Below are 22,172 nucleotides of genomic sequence, written 5' to 3' on the forward strand. Positions count from 1 at the left end.
TGATTACTTTTGCCAGCCCCTAGCACACTGTGTGAGACATGAGAGCTGAAGCAGAAGATCCTTACAAAGAGGAAGTAGTCTGGAGACAGGAACAGATATGGATTCATACAGGGTTGTTCTATGCTGTAGGAAAGCTGTGAGGGAGTGTGCAGTGTTTGCATTCTTGTCCAGCTGCCCATTCTGCACTTACAGGCACACAGCTGTATTAAAGGTGGTGTTTTAAAAGTGGAATAGAATAGAATATTCTCATAGAATACACCCCAAGTTCATCAGTCTCACCTCTGGTGACCTCTGTGGCAAGCCTGGAACCAACACATCAGAGATCTGCCAGTGTGTTATAAAACTCTTACCTCTGGATAAACAGCAATCGATTTTTCTATGTTGTCCCGAACACTGGCCTTCATGGATTTCTCCACTTCCAGCAGCCAGTCCTCCACATTCTCACTGGGAGTGATGAAAGAAAACAGCTTCACTTCTTCTCCTTCACCAGAGTACATGTGTGTGATCTGTAGGTCTTCCTGGAATTTCAGCTAATGGAAGAAGCACAACAGGAGGTATGAGCGGACGATTTCTTTTCTATCTCTGCCTTCCTGCCCCTGGGGGACAGCCAGCCTATACCAGTGTTTGTTCTTTATAAACCTGGTGCCAAACTTGGTTGCCAGTAGTGATAATAAAGTGTGCGACAGATGTGCAAAATGACCTCTCCAAATAATGGAAAATGATTGTATGAAAACCAGAGATTCACATTGTTGGTGTGACTTGAGTGAAGCAAATCAAATTATAGGTAGGATGAACATTTCTCATCGCCTGTCTAGGATTCAGACCCTTGACTCCTGCTCAATTCTGTAGATTCAAATCATTTCCCTTGATGTCACAGTGCCTGGTTTTAAGAGTAAAATTTTAACAGCTTCTCCAGTGCCCCAGCATATCACTGAAAGTCCCCTTATTTATTCCAATGGCTTTGCACCAGGTTTCCAGTTCAATTTCCTTTCTATTTTTCCAAACTAATGACTAGGAGATTGGTTTTACCGTCTGAGTATTGTGGTGGTTCGAGCTATGACTAGCTATGGAGTCTGAAGTCTATTAGGAATAAGAAAGAGGAAAAATAGCCGGGTTAACTCCAGCTCCTAAGTAGGGATGAAGGCAGAAACTTAATTCAGCTCAGGCTTGTTCCGTCCTTGTCCCTTCTGGGACTGTCAGCAGGAGTGAGATTCCATCCTAACAAGGTGTCTGTGAGTAGAAAGCTAGGTCAGAGCTCCTGGCCTTCATGGTGAGATGGACACATATCTCCAGGGAGAGTGTCCTCTCCTCTTAGGATGGATATCTAAGTGAATTTCTCTAAGTCACCCCTTGAAAATGCCTATTTCCCCCCCATTGTCTGAAGGACAATTAAGAATACCCAGTTCATGGGCAGATGCCTGGCTTTGAAATGTCTAAAGTGAGGTTGCTGGAATCCCACTTCAGGACAGGCAGCACCTTCCAATGCCTATGTACAGTTACAGGGTTCCAGGAGATATATTTCCATACAGCAGGGTGTGAACATGCCTCCAGACCTCAGAATGCCTCCAAGTTCCCACGACACAACTTTCCAAAGCTGGGCCAAGCCACTCGTGTGCTTGCTTTGCCTACCCGTGCAATGTTCTCAAAGCACTTGTGGAGGTGAGGTTGTACAGCAGTGGGGTCTTTTGTCTGAGACAGTATTTCCAGCAGCTCATCATCTGAAAGGAAGTAAAACCTAAAACACAGAGAGAGGCATGAGGAGAGGCTCTGTTTACTGCAGCAGCAAGGGCTAAGTCCTGGCATGATGAGGAACAAACATTTTGCTAAAGACACTTTCTGACTGCTCACTGATCTCTATATTTGTGTACATGAGCAGCCACCATCCAGCAATCTCCCTTTCTGTAGACAGATTTCTCCCTCTGCAGAAGATAGCTATTTCCAAGCAAAGAGGGTTTAAATGAGTATCAAAGAATAGAAAGCTTCCTTCAGAAATAAGAGACAAAATTACTTGGAGGTTTTAATTTTACCTCACCCTCTCTATATAAATCCTCAGGCACAGATATGCAACGATGCTACCAGACTGCCCTTAACTCACCACATTTGTGTGTTCCTATTTTCTCCCCATGAGATGGCAGCATTGAAAGGCACAGCTCTGCTTATGTTTGCAGGCCATTAATAAATCCTAAGCTTAGGTGGTTTTGCTCTCTCTTAGCGGAATGAACTGCAGTGAGCATCTGCTTTCATATTTTCTGAAACAAGGAGTGCAATCTAGCCCAGTGAAATTTGGGGTTACCTGGGAAAAGCGGCTCTCTTCGTCTCCAGATATTCACTCAGCCCTTTCTGCACAAGTTCAAGTAGTTTGTTACAATTTTGCAGCTTCTCCAGTAGCTCTGGATTGGGGCACAAAGAAATCACCTACAACAGAATGTGTAACAGAGGAAGCATCAGTATTCTGAGCATGTGGGAAAGAAGGCAATGGAGATAATTGGGTTGCCCAGTGATGTTACTGATAGGATTTAAATGATTCATTCGCAGGAGTTCTCAGGGATCTGGAGAGGTGTAAGCTTTGTGGGTAAGGAGGGTAAACAGCCCTTATGGAGACAAGCATTTCTGGCTTCCCCTAAATACCAACATTTGTAATATGGAATACAAGTGGTAAAGGAATCCTGGGAACTAGAGACTGGAGAACAGAAGAGAGCACCAGGACACAAAAATAGGCAAAAACAATGGTTCTAAAAAAATGTAGAGAATCAGTCTTGAAGAGGAATTGAAGGAGTTACCCTATGGACTACAACCACTGCAAGTTACAAGAGTCATAGGAGGCAGGGAGTCTGTGTGTTGAGGAGGAAGAATCTGATGGAATTGGTGGAGACTGAAATGGGTGAAGACTCTGGTGGAAGGCACTACAGGGAATGGCTCTGTCCATTCAGGCACCAGAAAAAAAGGCCAAGTTCCAAGAGAAGAAACCCAGCATAAAACCCTGGGCAAGGCTACACAGTTAATGCAGTGCTGCTGATGTCCACACTATTATGAAAACAATGACTCAAAGACACAGTCCTTGTGTGAGCACAGCTCCAAGGTGTTTGAGATATCTGCACTGGCTTTCATCAAGGCACTTACCTCAGGGTTTGCATTAGCATTTTTCATGACATGCCTCCAATCCTTATCCACGATGTTGTAGCGCTGGCTTTCCACTGGGAGCTGTCTTTTGATGTCCTCTGAGCTAAAGATTGGCTCCAAGTAGAGCCAAGAGCGCTGACAGTTCAGCCACTCCTCTAGGACATCCTAGTGGGAAGTAAGAAAAGTACATCAGGACACCATGCCATGAACCTGTTCAACAAAACCATTCAACTGTACACCGGAACATGTTTTAAAAAACAAGAAAGAAAAAAAAAAAAGTGATGCTGCCCTTACACCTTCCATACTTCTAAAATCTACCTACAGGGTCAGGAGCTGGAATTTCCTTTCCAAATAATTAACAACTTCCTAGCACTCTCCTTTCCAAAAGTTCTGGAACTTTTCTCCTGCAGCACTGTTATTTTGCTGTCAGAGTCCTGCTGGGTGCTCCTGGTTTCATGAGCAAGTGCTGCCACAGTCTGCCAAATCCTGCTTAAACAGCACTTTCCTACACTGAGTTGTGGATGATTAGCATGGATTTCACAGGGTCTGTAAGAATCTGTGAGGTCCACCTAGTAGAGTATGAGTAGAGAGACCAGTAACACTACTCAAAGCAATAGGTGAGTTCTGGCCCCACCAAAACATAGTTGCAATAGGCAGCAAAAGGGCTGCATTACTTTCCTAGAGTCAGAGGGTTTTCACAGGTCCTATTCTTCCCTAAAGACTGATACCCTCTTGATAATTGCCCTTCCAGTTCCCAGCAGCAAATGCACAGTATCCACATTCAGGCATGGTAGCACAGTCCAGCTGCCTGCCTTCACCACACGTGTGTGGGTAAAAATCAGTACCTGTGTCATCTTCAGCTTAGTTTCCCATAAGTTCATCCTTTCCTCAAAAGGTTTCTTGAAGGGTGAGAAAGACATGCTCTGAACCAGGACAATATGATCATCTAGGAGCTGAGAAATGTCATCAGTGCTTTTCAGAATATAGGTATTTGTGTTTTTGTAAAGCATCACGACAAATGAAACAGATTTCCATTCACTCTCTATCTTGTTGAGTGCCTGAAACAGAGGGACAAACAATTTAGTTTTCCCATACAACCTGTGCAAATGGTTATCCCAGCTTCCACAACTCTCTTAATGCCACTCTCTAGAAAAGGACAGATTTTCGCCCTTGGATTCCACTGGAAACTGCAGCTATGTATTCTATGCATGACATAGTCAGCAACAACACATTTCCCCTGCATTACCCACAGGTTCAACACCTCAACACCAGTGCTGAAACGAACCACCTTGAGGGAAAAAATATGGCAATTTCACCTCCAGGCTTTTTGATGCTCTAGATGCACAGAGGCTGCCAGCAAAGGGCTTATTAATGACTATGATTAATGACAGCTTTGACAGAAGGGGAACTATCCACGGGGAACTTGCCTGAGATTTCAGAGAACAAGAGCTGCCAGGTCAGGACCACCCTAGATCACATCTGAACTGAAGGTGAAAGACCAACTAATCTATGAATCTCTAGAGCTAGAAAGGTTTCTCTGCATGTTTACTGGTTTAAAGGATTTGCCATCTCTGTTTCCAGTCACAGCTAATGCCTCTGACATAACATTTGAATGGCAGAGTGTAGACAAGCAATTTATTTTAACTTAACCAGTCACTAATCCCACAGTGAGGAGTGGGACCTAAGGTTAAGGCATAACCATAAAGCAGTGCTATTAATGCCACAACTGAAATTCTGCACCAGACAGAATAAGTTCTTCTGCACGAACCCAGTTGTGTGGCCATTGCTCCCTTCTGTAAGGACAGCAACCTCTTAACTCGTGCTGCAGAATGTGTCTAATGCTCTGGGACAACAGGAACATCACCCAAGGCAATGACTGCCTGCTCTACAGAAGCCTATTTGAGAAGCAAGCAAAGACACAGCAAGTCCTCTCTTCTCACATTTTCGATGGCATATTCCTTGCTGGCTGTCTCAGCTACTTTGAGAACACTCTCCATGTGGTCCTGCAGGTTCAGTTCCAAGCAGTGACCAAATGTCATGCTGGGCTCCAGCTCGACATCGGTCTTAACCAGGTTTGACAGCATCTCCCAGTGCCGAGTCCTCATGCCAGGATTGCGCAGCCCCTGGATTAAGGGCACATATTGTTTGAAATCGTCCATCTTGTCTCGAAACTCCATGGCGACACTCTGGCAGTCTTTCAGGGAAAAAAACAGAACAACATCAGCAACAACAGTGTGTGAGGAAGTTGCCTTAAGGAACTTCTATAAGCTGTCTAAAGCCTGATGTGCATGTAGTCACATGGTATGGAGTAGGTAAGAAGCAGGAGAGAGCACTGGAAAATGCAGGTTGGAGTAAGGAGGATATGAAGGCTCACTCTACATGGCCACTAAGCCAGGATTCAAGCCCACTCCCAAGAAGCAGATCTGCCTATTATCAAAAGCTACAGGCTTTTTTACAGCTTGTTACAGGCAAGCTCATGCTAAACAGAAGTGTGCCTTAGGCTAGAGCTCACCAGAAGAACAGAGGCAGACCAATTTAACTTCTTGATGTGGACTGAAGCACGACCGTCTGCCAGTAGGTATTCTGGAAGTTCCAGTCATCCTTTCAAGATATTATATTCTTAACAAAAGTGCAAGTATTAAGTTATCTCACACCACAGCTCAGGTCATCCTCAATAGAAGATGGACACTAAGGAGCTAGAAGCAGGCTGGGATCCCAGCCTGGAAATGGAAATTATGCAAAACAGACCCTGCCAGCCTATGGCTGTGCTAGAGACAAAGGCACTTCTGCCTCATAGGAAGTACAAAGTGAGGGAAAGGGCTTTTTCTCTGGAGGCAATCTAGAAAGTCTTTGCACTGTTCACATTTGCATTTTTTTTTGGCTTGTGCTACTGTGAGTGAAACAATGGGTAGGTAAAGAACATGGGACTTGTTTCCTTTCCAAAATCTGGCTACAGCATGTGCCTCCTTTTATTGCACCCTGCATGGCTGAACTGTGTACTCAGAGCAAAGATGTGACCACCTCACGCTCCCTGCTGGGGATATGCAAAGGCAAGTCAGACTCAAGGACAAAACACATATATTACCAGGTACCAGAGAATATTGCAATGAACTTAAGCAGGTATTCTTAGTATTTCTGTTTATCATAATGATTCATAGTTACTCACGCATCCACTCATCACCTCCTCCATTGGGGCTGATTCATGGCATTGTTTAAGAGCAAGTTCAAGTTAAAAAGGATGAATCAAAAATCACCCACAGCAAAATATATTTCAATCTAAGCCATCTGGCAGGAGATTTTAGAATTAGCTCTAAAGAATGACCAACACATCTCTGAGAATCAGGGAATTGCAACGTAAGCTACAACTGAAGTCTCAATTTCAGGTTTATTAGGAGAAATGGTCAAAAGATCTTTGTGTGAATTGCAAGGGCTGAGCACAATCATCTAAACTTCATACACATTCAGGCAAGAAGGAAAATTATTATTCTATTGCAGAGATCATTTCCAGATTTTGCAATTTCATTTTATTCATAACAAAATCAAGACCTCTTCTGGCTTTCCATTAAATGCATTGGCCAATAAAGATAATAAGATTGGCCAAGAAAACAGCACCTGCAAGACCCAGATTCAAGTTCCCTTGCTGCCTGACTGGCATGAGGGCTTAAACCCACATGTCTAGCCAGTGGGATATATAGTAACTCTCTGTGACTAGCCTGGATTATTGCACTATACACACACACACACACACACACACACATTTGAGTAAATACTAACTGCACCATCAAAGGGTGGCTGGTACTTCAAGCATCTAACTAGTATCTAGATGTGAATCATCACAGTTTCAGGAAAAGAAGAGGAAAATAATCTTGCTAGCATTTTCTCAGCTGTCTCTAATACACATGTGACATCCTGACAATGCCTGTTTAGAGCACTCTGTGACATAACACACATCAAAATGCTGATGTACACCAGCTTCCTCCCCCCAGACTGTGCATCTACCTGGTGAATCCTTGAACTGCTTCACACATCTCTGCATGGTCTTAACAGAGTCATTGACATTCTTTTCTAGCTCCTCTGCCTCAATTTTAAGGAGGGAATCGTTTATCCAGCTCTCATTCCACTTTATCCAGTCTGACACTGTAGTCCAGAGATCATAGTATGGCTGGAAGTCCTTAATCATCTTGGGAACCCCACTGTACTTTAGAAAGAGATTAAAAACAACGTAAGCAACAAGTGTATTCACCTCCAAACGACAGTTTACATGTCAAAAGGCAAAAAAAAACAAAAACCCACCACCTTTTAATCTGAAGCCAGCAATGAGAAAACATGTATTCCAAGAGGATACATCAGACCACCTTCTTCTGGGCCAACAATATGTATTTCAAGGGAGAGCAACCAGCAGAGCTGGGCTTGACACATTCAGGCCAACATACATCCAGTGGAGCTGTGTCTGCACCATGTGTGTGGCATGGAAAGCACTCTTTCTACTTGCCTCTACAAAGTTCTCCTCCAGAATGAGGAGATTTTGATGGTCAGGCCACACACCATCAGTGAAAATACACACCACACATCATATCAAAACTTGGCTCCTTACAGGGAAGGAGAAGTAACCACAGACTGAAGGGTAGGAAAGGATCATCATGTGAACTCCACTTCTGGTCTGCAGCCAGACTTGGCTGGATCTGGATGACAATGACTCATTGGCAGCTGAGCAGATGAGTGTTTGCAACTATATAAACTGTTGCCTTAGGAGAACACCACGCTCCAAGCCCAGCCAGCTGCCAGCACCCACTATGCAACCACTCGCATTCACACCTATAGACCTGCAGCAACAACCCTGGAGAAATGGATGCATCCTAACTGCTGCTTTAAGACCTTCCCCAGCCAATTTCTCCTCATGAACATCCCTCAGATCTCACTGTGGGCATCCAAAATCTCTCAGAGAAGTGGAAATATCAGACCCTGAGCAGCCTTCCACGTTTGCCTGAGATAAAGCTCTTCTCCAGGCAAGTGGAGTGATGAAGCAGTGTAGTCTATCTGCAGGACTGAGGAGCAGCTCCCCAGATAAACCAAAACAGCATGAAGGATTCCTTCCTGAGGAACTACATCTTATTATTTGCTCTACCTACCACCTAGAAATCCCAACAAAGATCAGAGTCCTGTTAACACTTACATCGGTAACTCTGATGCCAAAGAGTCTTTCCCTGTTGTTGTAGAGAACTGACATTTCCTGAAGCTCTTTCAGCTGCTTCCGGACATCCCTTGCATCTTCAGCCAGCTCATGGGCTTGATTAACGTCTGACTGGACAGAAAATCCACCTACAGTCAGCTGGAAGAGAAAAGGCAGGCATAAGTTGGGACTCTGAAGCTGAGTGCTGCTTCTAGAGATATCGGCTTCCTGGGGTGCTCTTTGTTACAGCCAAAGGCAAGATTTTTATGCTCATTATTTCACCTCCCCCAAACCAATTTCACTTCTATTTAGACCATGATGAAAGTGGTGAGGAGAAGTAATAACCACTGGTCAGGTGGAGGAAACTGCAAATGTGATGACCAGCTACTTCTCTTCTTTGTGACAATAGTTAATCCCCAAGGAATAAGAACAATAAGTCTGTGCCCAAATTTGATGCTGAATTTATACTGATATTTGTTACAGAACCAGTAAAGTGCAAATGATAGCTTCACTGACTACTCAGCTTGTTTCCAAGAATTGTTTAATGACACATATCTAGAGCTGCTCTAATATATTTTGTGTTTTGTTTTGGTGGCTTGGTTTTGTTGGTTTGGATTTTGCTTTGGTATTTTGTGTGGGTTTGTATTTATTTGTTTGAGTTTTTTTTGATCCAGTCTTGGGGTATTATCATTTCAGGAATTTGTTTGCAACAAAATCTAGGTCAGTGATTCCACCTTTCTAAAATGGCTTTTTTTCCCCCCTGAATTTACGAGTTTCTGAGGAAAAAATAAAATTCAGACTGTTTTAGCAGACACCAGAGGTATCTCAGCTCCAAAACTCTGCAATTATTTCAGTCTTTTCCCACAAGAGGAGTTCCATGGCTGAATGCTGTATTTTCCCCCTGGAAGGCAGCACAGGAGATGCTCTGCAGGGAACTGAGTACACAAGAGAGAAAAAGGAAGTGCCCATGTTGTCCAAGCATCAAGAATTGGAAGACTGTATAAACACCTTCTCAATGAAAAATTAGTATTTCTGCAGAGTCTTGTCTTTCACACAAAAAGGAAACTCTTAATCAAACGCCAATAAAAAACCAAGGGAGGGTGTGTTAATATTTGGTCTAACAACACACTCACCTCAAAACTCATCTGGGTGAAATCTCATCTGAAAGTTTCCCACCTGGCTGACCACAAGAGCTTCAAGACCCCCTTCTATGGACAGTTCATTGTCAGGGTCTTAGTACCTGCATTTCCTCCAGTTTTTCTTGGAATGCCTTCTGATCCGAAATCTGCGTTTTGCGAAATCTTTCCTCATCATCTGTATGCTGGAGCCGAATGGCCTCTGATTCCATAGACATTTTCGCTGGCCAGTAACTGGCAGTCCACCTGCACTCACATGATACAAGAAAACAAATGGGAAAAAAAAAAAAAAGAGAAAGACACAAGCTTTTTGAGCATATGTTTGAAATTCTGAAAATAACAGAATGAAAAAGCCAAATCCCACCAAACAAGGAGGCTTAAGAACAACAGAAACACATGTGGTCTCAACAAAACATTTTTTTCCAGCTTGTCTTGTTGATATGCAGTCCTTGTGACTAGGCTATTCAGCTGGCAAGAGCTGGGGAGAAGTGGAGGGCCTTTTTAAAAGAAACAAATCCACTACGCTGCTGAAAAGCTAGGAGACAGCAAAATAAGAGTTGGCATCCAGAGGGAATGTCTGCCTTTGAATGTATTTGCAAGGAACTGAAAAAAAATGGGGTCAGAGTCTCAGCTTATGGCTTTTCAGGGTACCAAAAAAGCCAGTCTCCTGTTAAGCAAGGCAGTGAGGGGCCAGCATAACCCAGATACTGGGAAGCCCTGGATTCTGCAAAGTACCCTGGGGAGAGTGTTGTAGATCCAGGAAAGGCTGCACAAATTGGCTGCTCATGCCAAGGCAGGTTTTTTGGTTCTTGCTCAGCCATAGCCCACCCATTACTGCCTCCATTTGGACCCTCAGCCTGTATGCAATGCCAGGTACAAGGTTTGCACACTATGCTCACTGGAGGTCACACCCTCCCAGCACCTGGGGATGCAGCTGTCTCCTACCTGTCCTGCCTGTGGCAGGTCTGGGCAGTCTGGGAATACAGCCACACCTGTTCCAAGCTGGCGTGGGGCTGAGCTGCTTTCCTGCAGCTTCTGTGAGGTTTTTGCACCTTGAACCCCATGTTTCTAGTTTCAGGAGCACTCTGCAGAGACTCACTCAGGTTGCAGACATAGTGGACCAAGTACATGTCATAAGAGAAGTGCTTCCCGGGCTGAGCAAGCTTTAGAAGCCTTGTAGCTGTGTTTGTGAACTGACTCTGTTATTGGGGCATAGTCAGGCCACAACTGGAATAATAAAACTAAGAGGATGATGCTTGGAGAAGAACTGCAGTAATACTAAGGGTTCAAATTCCTTCCTACTCTTAAGAAAACCCCGGGAGTGTTCCTGTCTTGGAAGTGTTTCAGGTACAGACTAAACTGTGCACTTTGAAACCCTACAAGTATCTCAAAAAATCCAAAACCAAAAAAAAACCACCTAGAGAAAAGGGCTTTACTATGTTAAACAGGTTAATAGCTACCAGTCTGCCTTGCCCCAGGCCAGAAGGCAGCATGAACTCACACTTCTTGTCTACAAACTTCATTTCAAGAATTCAGTGCTCATAGAGCCTGAGAGACACTTAAAAGTTCTGCAGGAGCCCTTGATAGACACATGGCCCCTGAAGCACTGAGAATGGTAATTGCTGCAGAGTCCTGCTTTGACAGTGGGAGAAATGCCTTGTGCTCACTTGTCAGTGAAATCTTCTTCAGTAAGATTGTAAAGGAAGTCGTCCATGACCTTGTAATCTTCCATGACTTCCATAATCAGTTGCTGCACGGGGTGAGAGAAAGAGAAAAAAAAGTAGACACCTTTAGACCATGCTGATTCCAAGTCTCTGGTGTACACCTCATTTTCATGAGGTGCCTTTGAAGAGCGTTAGTCACACAAGCTTAATGTGATGTGTGCTGCTTCTGTGCTATGTGAACAGTGGGAATGGATTTACAAACCCTTGTTCTGTGAATGATCATGCCATCATCACCCTCTGTTCTATGGGAAGGAAAAGAAGTGTGACCTAGTGGATAAAGCACTGGACAGAAATGAAGTGTTTTAGGTTATCCTCCAGGTTCCCTCATCGGCCTGGACAAGTCAGCTTACAGCTTGATGCCTTTGTTCCCCATTTGTTCAGCTGGGAAAAGACTTACACTTCAAATAACTTTGAAATAACTCAGTGCTAAAATGTCCTATTATAAAAAATATATTAACAGCAATTTGAGCACTGGGTAACAGAAAGATTTTCTTGAAAACAGCATTCATTTTTAGAAGATAGCTATTCAGTACACAAATGCAGAATGGATCATGAAGGCAGCAAAATGCATACTAAGTATTTTAGGCAAGATTTTAACTGCTATTTTGTTTTGCAAAGAGATTTAAATTTATGATATGTGTATTTAAAAATACAAATCCTAGGAATTATAAAAATACAAAGCCAGGAATCTTGTGGCATTGCATGCAAAGACATGCAAGTAAAAAATCTGGAGCTCTGCTTCTGAGACACCACACATTACATTGACAAATTTCCTCCTCACTTCCCTTGATGTCCCTGTCCAAAGGAGAGCCTGCCCCACCTCCTGCACTGCCAGCTGCTCGGGCACTCCCTTCAGCCAGTCCCGCAGCTCAACCAGCTCCTCGATGTTCTGTGGTCTCTCGTGCATTTTGGCGCTGATGGCTTCATATGCCTCACAGATCTGCAGCAGGACACGGCAAAGATCATCAAAAAGTCACCAATTGCTAACAGACAAAATGGGAAATCTGCCCTGATCCACCCACTTTCCATTTTGAAGGTGGTCTAAGTGATGAGTACACAGCCTTGTTCTGTTTTTTTCTTTTCCCATCCATCTCATTTGAGCTCAAATGGAATGAGACTGACAAAAAAAAAGAGGAAGAGGAACTGCAGGTATCTAGTGGAAATGATGATAATAACAGATTTAGACAACCAGCTGGCAGAGGCAATTGCCTATATTCCAGTTATCCTCAGAGGAAGCAGAAGGACTTTCCAGTTGTCTACTAGACAGATCTTTCCAATACACCAACACACTTTGTATGATGGCAAGGTCTTGAAGAATTTCATCTCAAGAGCTACAGCTTTCAGGCATGTAATTTATTAAATACTTCATTTGGTAGAGTTTGCATACGTCTCCTATAATTTTAATTTGAAATAATCAGCTTAGTGTGATCTTTAAAATATCCTCACTAATGTGCCCTTCTGGCCATTTCACAAAACACAGCAACTTCAAAAGAAGAAGGACAAGACAAGACAGAGACAAATAATCCATTGAACCAGATAACTTACTTTCTGCACCTGTGAATGGAGAGTTTTAGCCAGCATGTCCAACACAGCAGTGGCCACTGCTTTATGTTTATCAGACAGATTATGCCTAATATGTTCTATCCTGACTTGAAAGGGGCCAATGATAATAGAACTAGGTAGAAGGTGGTCCAGGGTCTCCTTTTCAGACAAGTATGTGTTTACTATGTTCATCACCTCCTGGGTAGGTGGAAATTGCTCTTCATAGTTTCTGTAAATTAAAACACCAACAAAAAAAATGGCAATGTAGACCTTAAGAATATTTGAGCATTCAGGCGGTTTGTGTCCACTCAAAGGATCAAGACATGAAATTAATAAGGCATACATTTACATAATAGCTGCAGAGTGAAATAAGAGCACAAAATATTTTAGCTGCAGAAAAAAAGTTGAAAAAAGAGATTAAAGAGGAAATATGGCAAGAAGAGAGGGAGAGAAAATAAAAGCACTGGTGTAAATAAGGCAAGGTCAGGAGGCACTTCAGGGCAGTAGGCACTTCAGTGTATTCCAGGGAGAGACAGGAATTTGGCAGATGGGATTTGTAAATTGATTAAGCTGGAATAAGAAAAAAGGGCGTCATTCCCACTGTTTGGAGAAAGCATACGACCTAAACAGAAGTCCATAAAAATAACAGAGGCTAAAGGACAGAATAGGTGCAAAGAGAATAAGTGCAATGAAAACAATGAGGTTGAAGCAAAAGAAAACATTACTTTCTACAGAATACTATCAGCCTGAGCAGACACTATATGAAGGAGGTCAGAGTCAAGTATGCTAACTGGATTCTCAAACAGGATGATTCATTTTTAGGGCCATTAATATCTCCAATTACATTGACAAGCATGACAAGAATGTGACTGCTGTCAGAGACAGGAAGAAATTCCCAGTGCCATCACCAATGTCCTCTAAAAGCATGGACTGTCGCCACGACTGAAGGCAGCCTCTGACAGGGGCCTGATCTCATATCTGAGGCACGTGGTCTCAGAACAGCCCCACACTCCCACATCAGCACTTCCACAAAGGCTTGTCATTGGTGTCACAGGGGTTTTGTCAGAAGCCACTTACTTTAGGAAGTACTTGATGTCATTGTTATTTATCTCTAAGAACTTCTCGTATCTTTTGCCATAGGCTTGGAGAGGGATCTGAGTCTTTCGAATGGCAGAGCGCAGAGTCTCACGTAACTCTTCCACTTCTGGCTCTTCCAAACCCACTGACTGCAGCACGGGGGAGCCTGTGATATCCATGTTCTCCAACACATACTGGAAGAGGAAGGAGAGAGGTCTTTCAGGACAAACAGAGCTAACTGTGCCTCCCCAGGAGAGAGGCAAGGCAATCCCTGGTAGCACCTTTGGGAACTCCTGCAGTTCACAATTCTACGTTGTGTCAGGAATTTTTTTGTCAGTTTTATGTGCCCCCCTCCTCAAAGAATGAGGATCTAGGGAGACAGGGCTTTCACAGCAACAGACAGAAGGATGCATATGCAGAAGAGACTTGGTCAAACAGAATTGTAAAGTGTGCTATTTTCTTTAAAGTCTTCTTTTACCATGCACTCAGGGCAACCAGAGTGTCCATGTGTCCACAGAACATGCAGCACCAAAGCAGAAACAATAACCAGACAAAAGGCTGGGGAGATTGAAGAAATCCTATCAGAATAGAACTGCATTAGCACAGTGCTGTGCCCACATTAATTTAACTGAATTCCCAGGTACCCACTTGTGCACCTCTCCCTGAGTACAAGCTCAAGGGTGTCTGTGGTAAGCTGCAATGCACTGACACATGCACAGCTGCATCACTGTTGATGCAGAAGTGTTCACCTGCTCCAGCTGTGGGATACTGTGAGTGGCCAGGATCCCATTGTTGAACAGAGAAATGAGGGATGTCTCAAAGCTCTCCACAGAGGGGCTGAAGAGGATGCCACTGCTGTCTAGCTCAATGTCTGTTACAAAGAGTAGATTCCTTTGAGACCTGTGGTGGGAAGAGATAAGAAAGAACAGGGATGCTTTTTGAGAAAATGATACACAACTGTATTGGTCTGGTGCTGATACTAAAATGCCTCCTAGACCAGAAAGGAAAACAGAGAAAAAGAAGACTCATGCAGATTAAGATATAAAACACTGTGTTCTCAATTTACCAGCAAAGACATTGAGAACACGTTTTTCATCCAAGGTGAAGGAACCATCAATTACGGCATTGGGATCCCCAAAAGTCATAACCTGGTCTTGAGAATTGGAGCTGCTTTACAGTAAAACTGCAGGTGCTCTTCAAAATGCTCTTCAAAATAGTAATTCAGTATCTCCAATATACTCCTAAAATGCACCTTCTGGAAGTTATATTAATATTTCCCAATCTTGTATGCGACCAGCATGGCTCAGGATCAGCTGAAGTCAATGTCAAGACTTCCACTGATTTAAAGGTAAGAGGCCTCATGTGAGTGGCAGGGATTTTTTTTCTTTTCTTCTAGCTTTCCATTTCTAAAGGTTCCTTCTTTAATACCACAAAAAGCAAAATTCCTTAAATCAATACCCAGTGGAATAAAATTTTAGGCACTGTGATAAACTAAACTTGATGTTCTTTAGAGATCCCAGGCCAGATTCTAATTCTGATGTTTCATTTAAGAATGGAATTAAGCAGCCATGCTCCTGGTATTCTTCTTCCTGGCATCCAGAAAAAATCTGGCAGTAAAAATTTGCTCCCCCAAGAATGCTGGAGGTCGCTGATATTTAGAGCAGTACATCAAAACAGCAGACCTTGGTTCCGAGGGGCTGCTCCATATCACTAAGAGCAGCTGGAAAGCTGTACTAACAGAGCAGCCAGCTCTGTGTCCTTCTTCCATACTCCAGTGAACATGTCAGGTGGAGGATTAGGGAAAACTGCCCAGCTTAAAGACCCCATACAGAGCAAAGCTTGCTTGCAGAACAGTAGTTAAAAAGACAACAGCACTACATTTTTCTGCTCTTTCCATCCCTTCTTTTTCTTTCTTTCTTACATGTAGGGACTGTTGGTGATGTCATCTCCCCATTCCATGTCCTCTGAGCAATTCAGGACACTCTGGCAAGCATCCAGCACAAGCTGGGTGAAGCTGATGAGCGACTTCTGGACCAGGTACCGCAGAGAGTCCTGAAGCATGAACCTGATGCGCTCCATCAGCTTATAGAGCTTGGAGCTCTGGTAGGCATCCCAGTCACTCTCCCCCAGGTTGAACCATTTGCCTGCATCTCTAAGGCTGCTCTCAATAGCAGTCTTTATGGTATCGATCCAAGTATCCTTGAGAAACTCCTGAACCTAGGGCAAAGAAAAAAGCAAGCTGAGTAATCCTCCGAGGGCTGATGGGAAAACAGTATGGCAAGGTGAGCTACTGACTGAGGCTGTTGGACCTTTCTCTGCTGTGAAAGGAAATTCTTCTTTCAGAACTGTGGTAGCTAAAAGTAGCTCAAACCACACCCCCTCACATGTGGCATCTGAACCTGGTCATATATCTCCTGCACTGACAAAAGACCCATAAAAAAAGCCTGATATTAAGAAGTGGGAGTGCTCTACTCTCTGTTTTTTTCACAGTGTTTTCTTTTTGTTCTCTTTTCTGTAGAGCGGTATCCCTGGAGCTGCCTGTGTCAGGGTCCCTTACAAAAAGTTGTGTAGACAGTGTGATGAGCACATAAAGGACAGAATGTTGTCTTCTCTTGACAAGTGAGAAGAAAGAGCAGAAGCAGCCAAGGGCAGCAGCAGTTTGCAGTATTTTAATTTATTAAAATACCACCAAGTGTCACTTCTGCTCCACAGGCAGCTTGCTGTTTGTGTGTAATAAAAGAACCTTAGTCACTGAGTGGATGACAACACTGCCTAGCTGAACCAGCACAGGACTGGGAAGGACCAGCAAATTCACTGCCACTGATTTAGAGTGCAACACTGTGCAAGCTACTCTGTGTGGCCACATCCAGGGTGCAATGTTCTGCTCTCAATCAGAGGACATGAAGATCCTCTGGTGGGAATTACTACTGAGCTGCAAATTTTTGTCCTGTTCTGTCTATTGGCATTGCAAGCAGAGTAATTTAATTAAGTATATAAAGAACATAGAGTGTAGAAAAGCATTATCCCCACAAGTGTTTCAGGAGGAATCAAGGATATTGTGCCTTGCAGCTGGATGGATGGGGAAATAAAGAAAAAGAAATAAAAGAGGAAAAAAAAATTTTGAGTGTCAACCAGGACTCCTATCTGTGTATAAACCAGGTGGAGGAAAGAGGGGCTGCAGCCCTACATGGCCACTTGTTTAACACATGACTAAGAGCATGGTCAGCATTGATTGATCCTAAGCAGGGGACTATGACTCTTTAAGCCCATTCTCCCCATATCCCAATAACTTTGACAGGCACATGCAAATGTGCCTCCCTGCCCCAAACATGATGTCTCCTTTGACAGCTCATCAGTTTCCAGAAAAATCAATCTGCAGATGCTGCATCTGTCTAATACACACTGACAGCACTGCTGGCTGCTCCATATGTTCATCCCTCACACCTCCTCTGCTCACCTGAGTGAAGGTCTGAGTCTGGATCTCTTCAAATTCCTCCAGAGAGACAAGTTTGGTTATGGTTGTGTTAAACAGAGACATGACAGCTGTCTTGTTGCACTCATCTTGTACCTGTGCAAGGAGATGGATGACTTCTGGCCTGGTCAGGAGTGACAAAAAGTTGAATTCTCTCTGTTGTTTATGAAAAGGATAGTCTGGGACAAAGACAAGCCCTAGCACCAAAAAAAAGAAATAATGTCATTGCCTGCAACAGCCAATTCAGCTTCTGTTTTTAGAGTACAGTTCCCTTTGGGAAGCACTTGTGAAAAGGACTCTGCTCTAATGCACAGGCCTTACCATGCAGCAGCTTTATCAGAGGGTTGGACGAAAGAGAGCGTCTCTGCTCTGCAGCAGAGACTTTCTGCAGCCTCCCAATAGGGGCTGAGGTGCTGTCTTGGTGCCTGACCTTCCCAAGCCTTTGGCTCATGAAGTTTCCATGAGAAAGAACATTGGAACTGGAGAAACTTCCCACTGAGGCTCCAAGGCACAGCTGAGTCATATCATCTGTGAGAGGCCACTTGTGAAGCACCTCAAGGCCTTCCTGCCTTTGGAAGATTGGAGTGCACAAAATACACTGCCTCCCCCCATCTTTTACATTTTCCTCCTGTTTGGGACTCTAGAGGAGCCTGAGCCCTCTTCCACACTTGAGGCATTTCCCAGCTGAGCACAGCAAAGGCAAGGCAGTCAGCTCCAGCACAGTGGTAAGCTAATCACATTGCTAAACATTTGGTGCCATTAAGGGTACGCTTGCAGAGTTACTGCAGCTTAGCTGATGAGTTCTAATGTACTATACTGAGGTAACATAAACATGCAAATATAGCCTAAAAAAGAGGACACATATTTAAAAGTCTCACATATTCTCCCGTTGCTGCCCCTTGGGAGCTCTAATCATTACCATGAACCTGAGAGTTCCTACAGCAATCCACAAATCCTATCAGAGAGATAACCAGACTGAATGCAAACTGCTTCTCTGTGTCCCCTACCTCTCTCTGGTGCTTCCTTCTCCTCTTTGTCTGGCAGGGTAACATAAGAAAACATCTCGGGTTTGGAAGCGATGACTCTGTCAAAGCTTATCCTGTTCATGGTGTGCTCATAGTCTAATTTCACTTCTTTCTCCAGGCTGCTCATACAGTCTAACATGCTGTTACAAGACACAGAAACACTCAGAACCCATGGCCTTTGAGCACATATATGTCTGTAACTTTACTGCAAACTCCACCCCTCTCTCCCTCCCTCCCAGATCTGCTAACCCAGAAGCCCACCTACCACTGAACACATCAGAAGAATTGTGCAGACAATGAAGCAGCCAGCAAAGGTATCAAGTGGACTTTTAATGACAGAGGCAAGCAGGGAGTGAGGACTAGGACTGTAGCCTTCTTAAGTGTCTTTTCAGTTCAAAGCAAAATCTCCATTGGGTAGAAACATTACAGATGGAAGCAGAAATAATCACAAACTAAAGAAAGTAGCTGGCAGTTCTGGAAAAGTTGGGCTATCCAAGCTGGCCACCCGTTTGCCTCCTGTTGAATGCCTCTTGTCCATTTCCTCAGCCAGAACACTGACATAAGTGCTGAAACTCTGCTCCATTTGCCTTAGGAAATCATCATCCTTTACCTCAAGCAGGCAGAGTACTTTTCTTTATCCCTATATTTCTGCTCACAGAGACTAATTACTCTCCTACTTTCCAGTTCAGACCAGCAGACCATGCAGCTTCTCACACCTTCCTATTTGTGAGCAAGGCAATCAGTCGCAGCTGATTCCCAGCAACACCACCAGTGGGTCATGATTCACTAGCCCAGGGACATTAAAATGCCTCCCCAATATGAACTGCATCACAAAGAGATACTCCATTAAATCCAGGTGGAGATCTTCTGTTCTGTTTGCCTCCCCCTGTGCAGATCTTCTTTTGATTTGGTTTAGCAGCTGTTAATAGGCAGAAAGGTCACCAGCAGACAACAGCCAGGTCTCTGGAGACAACAGGTGGTACAGTACAGCAATGACTGATCTGTTCCTCAAAAGCATGGGGAGACACAAGGTCAGCCATGCCATTTTTGTCAACCTTCTTGCTGTTGAAGGCCACTTAACTGCAGGTGTAAGCATGGCTTGGTGGATCTGTATATGGAACCTACTTCAAATGAGAACACTGACAGCCCACCCATCCTGTACATGTGTCCCTGGGGCTGCCATCTGCCTACTTCTGATGCCGCTCGGGGCAAGAGTGGTGTGCTTGTGCACAGAGTGGAAGGCAGGTGAGAACCATGCTCTATGCGTTGGCTGATGAAGACCTGCCTCCACTGACACTTGTTTTGCAGCCCTATGAAGTCCCACAGTGTTTATGGACCGAAGGCTGAGTCCCCAGACATGTACATGATGTTTTACCTCTTCTCATCCTTCAGTCTGGGAGTCTGCACAGCCAAGCGCTTCACCCTCTGCAGGCTTTTCTCACTGATGGTGTCCAGCCCCTCCGTGGGCATGCAGTCCACGTACAAGTGGTACATGAGCAGCCCCTGCGTCTTCTTGCGCAGGCTGTCGGCAGAGGCCACGCGCTCCGCAAACACCTGCGGATCCTCGGCCAGGAACTGCAGGCAAACTCGTGGCACCCAGTACTGACATGGCAACAGTGGAGCTCTTCCTGGGAAATGAAAGTACAGCTTGTAAGAGTCAGCAGGGAAAACAAAACTCAGAATGGCTTGCAGTGCTGACAGCATCTTTTTCATAGACAGGATAATTGGGCTGCTTGCAGGAGATCAAAATGAGGGACCAAAGCTGAGGACAGCAAGAGATAAGGAGCATCTCCAAACCTTTCAAGAGAAAGTCATTTTAGTCTGTCCACATTCTCTTTCAAAATGGCATTGACCCAGAAAGACCAACATTTTATTTTTCTTGAAGGCAGGAAGGATGGGAGAAGGAATAAAATGAAGTGTCTCCAAAGGGAAAATCTCAAAAGAGGTCAAATTAAGATGTGGAGTTCTCTTCCCTGGAGGTTTTTTCAGACAAGTTAAACAGACACGTATCAAGAGAGATAACAGTGAAAGAGATTAAATGACTTATTGGTGTCTTTCCCATCTCCAGCTAGGACAAGCATGGGTAATGAACTGGCTCTTAGACCATATGACAGGTCCCAAAAGACCTTATTTGAAACACACCTTCTGGAGTTATTCCTCCATTGAGGATGGGTTTCCCTTCTTCATCACGCACCAGACCTTTCTTGTCTGTTTTATGGACCAAGTAGAGGTCTGTCTCCTTGTCATAATCCAGAACGCCAACATCAATCCACTTGTAGATCAACTCCTGGCTCTTGGGGTCCTCTGAGAGAGACAAGGATTAAACCAGGGTTAGTCCATTCTCCTGGAAGCTATAGCAAATACTTTCCTGATCCAAGTGGTGATGCCACAGTCAAATCCATTTGCTTGTTTGAATCTCAGTCAATCTCAGAGTTTCTGCTGTGACCAATTAAAGAATGACCTTAGTTCTTACAGCTTAGAATTTTTGATGTTTTGCACACACCAGACAGATATGTATCTATATTGATATCAATATGGATACAAGTCAGGACAGCACTGTGCTGTCCATTCAACCTGAGCAGTGATCAGGTGCAGTATTTCCCAAGACAGCTGCAAGCAGACCTCAGCCATCATGTGCTGGCTGCCCAAGGATACACAGAGCTTATGTTTTATGCTTCAGTTTTGCAGACAGTCAAGCCTCTGAAGGCTGCTCCAGAGCTGCAGATGCCAGTTCCCATGCTTTAAAGCTACTGCACATGTGTTAATATGAGCTGCAGCCATAGCATCAGTACAACTGCACCTAGTAATGCCTTCTCATGGAGAAAGTCCAAATGATGGGAAAACAATGTCCATGTCACTTAATTTGGCCCAGGTTTACTGCTTGTATGTTCACTGTAGTTTGAACTTGTCTTCTGATCCTGCACTTGAAGTGAAATCCAGGCAGAACATACTGTGTCCAAGTTACCTACCTCCATGAAGATAGCTATGCAGCAATAAACAGAAATTTTGTCTGTGCTGACAGAAAGTCAAAAGGCAAAGGCAACTTCTAAAAAAGTGGAAACGGTCCATGGCAGGACTGGCAGTCTGAGATCTCTGGTCTCTTGCTCTGACTGCCTGAGCCTGGTCAAAATGAGACAGGGCTTTTCAGCTATTCAGAGCTACACTCATCAGAATCTGCATGTTCCCTTCTGCTGAAAGGGCCTGCAACTGTTAGTGTTGCCCCACTCGAACAGTAACTGATGCAAGTTTTACCATGTCCAAGTACATCATCTGTAGGTAAAAGTGCTTTTCCAGGCACTGGCTTTCTATCAGAAGATCCTGGCTCCAGTCCTAGGGAGATCCACTCTTCTGGAGTTCGACAGTCAAATTCATCATTGTCAAACACCTAAAAAGCAAGGACATTAGTGAAATTAAGATTTACTTCAGAAACAAGAAAACACCCAATAAAAATTTCATGAGAGGAAAACATTAACGTGCAGCTCCTAAATGGGCTACAAAATACGGAAATCAGTCCAGGTGCAAAAGCTGTGCTGATCTTTGGTCAACAATTTTCTCCCAAACAACAGTATCTGTACCTCCAGCCCTTTCCTAGGGAGAACAGACCAACACCTGCAGAGGTTTCCTGCAGCAATACTGCTGACTACTGCATTCAGAAAGAAACATGAGACACCTTTCCTTTGAACACACGCAAAGGCCAGTGAGGAGCACTCTCAAGGACTATTAGTTTTGACAGAAGTTGTGGGCACCCTGCAGAAGATGCTCAGCATCTTGTAGAGACCCTTCAGTGCCCGAGCCAGCTCCAAAGCATTTCCTTATTTTGTTGTTTGTTGTGTCAATGCTGGTAAGTGTCCTCAGAAACCTCCTGTGGTATAAGCAATGAGACAGATCACAAGTACCAAATGTGCT

The 22,172-nt window shown here is 44.0% G+C and overlaps 1 protein-coding gene across 1 annotated transcript in view; it reads right to left on the minus strand.

Moving 5' to 3' along the window:
- Positions 1–22,172, minus strand: part of DNAH1 (dynein axonemal heavy chain 1) — a 71,388-nt gene that overhangs the window by 41,019 nt on the left and 8,197 nt on the right. The window contains exons 6-25 of the mRNA XM_088171192.1: positions 21,519–21,651; positions 20,409–20,570; positions 19,642–19,894; positions 18,249–18,406; positions 17,227–17,438; positions 15,691–15,986; positions 14,519–14,669; positions 13,770–13,963; positions 12,696–12,921; positions 11,971–12,090; positions 11,094–11,176; positions 9,531–9,672; positions 8,294–8,449; positions 7,120–7,318; positions 5,061–5,314; positions 3,966–4,178; positions 3,121–3,285; positions 2,294–2,415; positions 1,630–1,735; positions 351–530 (exon numbers count right to left, since the gene is read on the minus strand). Coding sequence (XP_088027318.1) covers positions 351–530; positions 1,630–1,735; positions 2,294–2,415; positions 3,121–3,285; positions 3,966–4,178; positions 5,061–5,314; positions 7,120–7,318; positions 8,294–8,449; positions 9,531–9,672; positions 11,094–11,176; positions 11,971–12,090; positions 12,696–12,921; positions 13,770–13,963; positions 14,519–14,669; positions 15,691–15,986; positions 17,227–17,438; positions 18,249–18,406; positions 19,642–19,894; positions 20,409–20,570; positions 21,519–21,651 — 3,525 coding nt within the window. The remainder of the gene's footprint in view (positions 1–350; positions 531–1,629; positions 1,736–2,293; positions 2,416–3,120; positions 3,286–3,965; positions 4,179–5,060; positions 5,315–7,119; positions 7,319–8,293; positions 8,450–9,530; positions 9,673–11,093; positions 11,177–11,970; positions 12,091–12,695; positions 12,922–13,769; positions 13,964–14,518; positions 14,670–15,690; positions 15,987–17,226; positions 17,439–18,248; positions 18,407–19,641; positions 19,895–20,408; positions 20,571–21,518; positions 21,652–22,172) is intronic.

Source organism: Sturnus vulgaris, chromosome 11, assembly GCF_052056855.1.
Source record: "Sturnus vulgaris isolate bStuVul1 chromosome 11, bStuVul1.hap1, whole genome shotgun sequence".
Classification (NCBI taxonomy): domain Eukaryota; kingdom Metazoa; phylum Chordata; class Aves; order Passeriformes; family Sturnidae; genus Sturnus; species Sturnus vulgaris.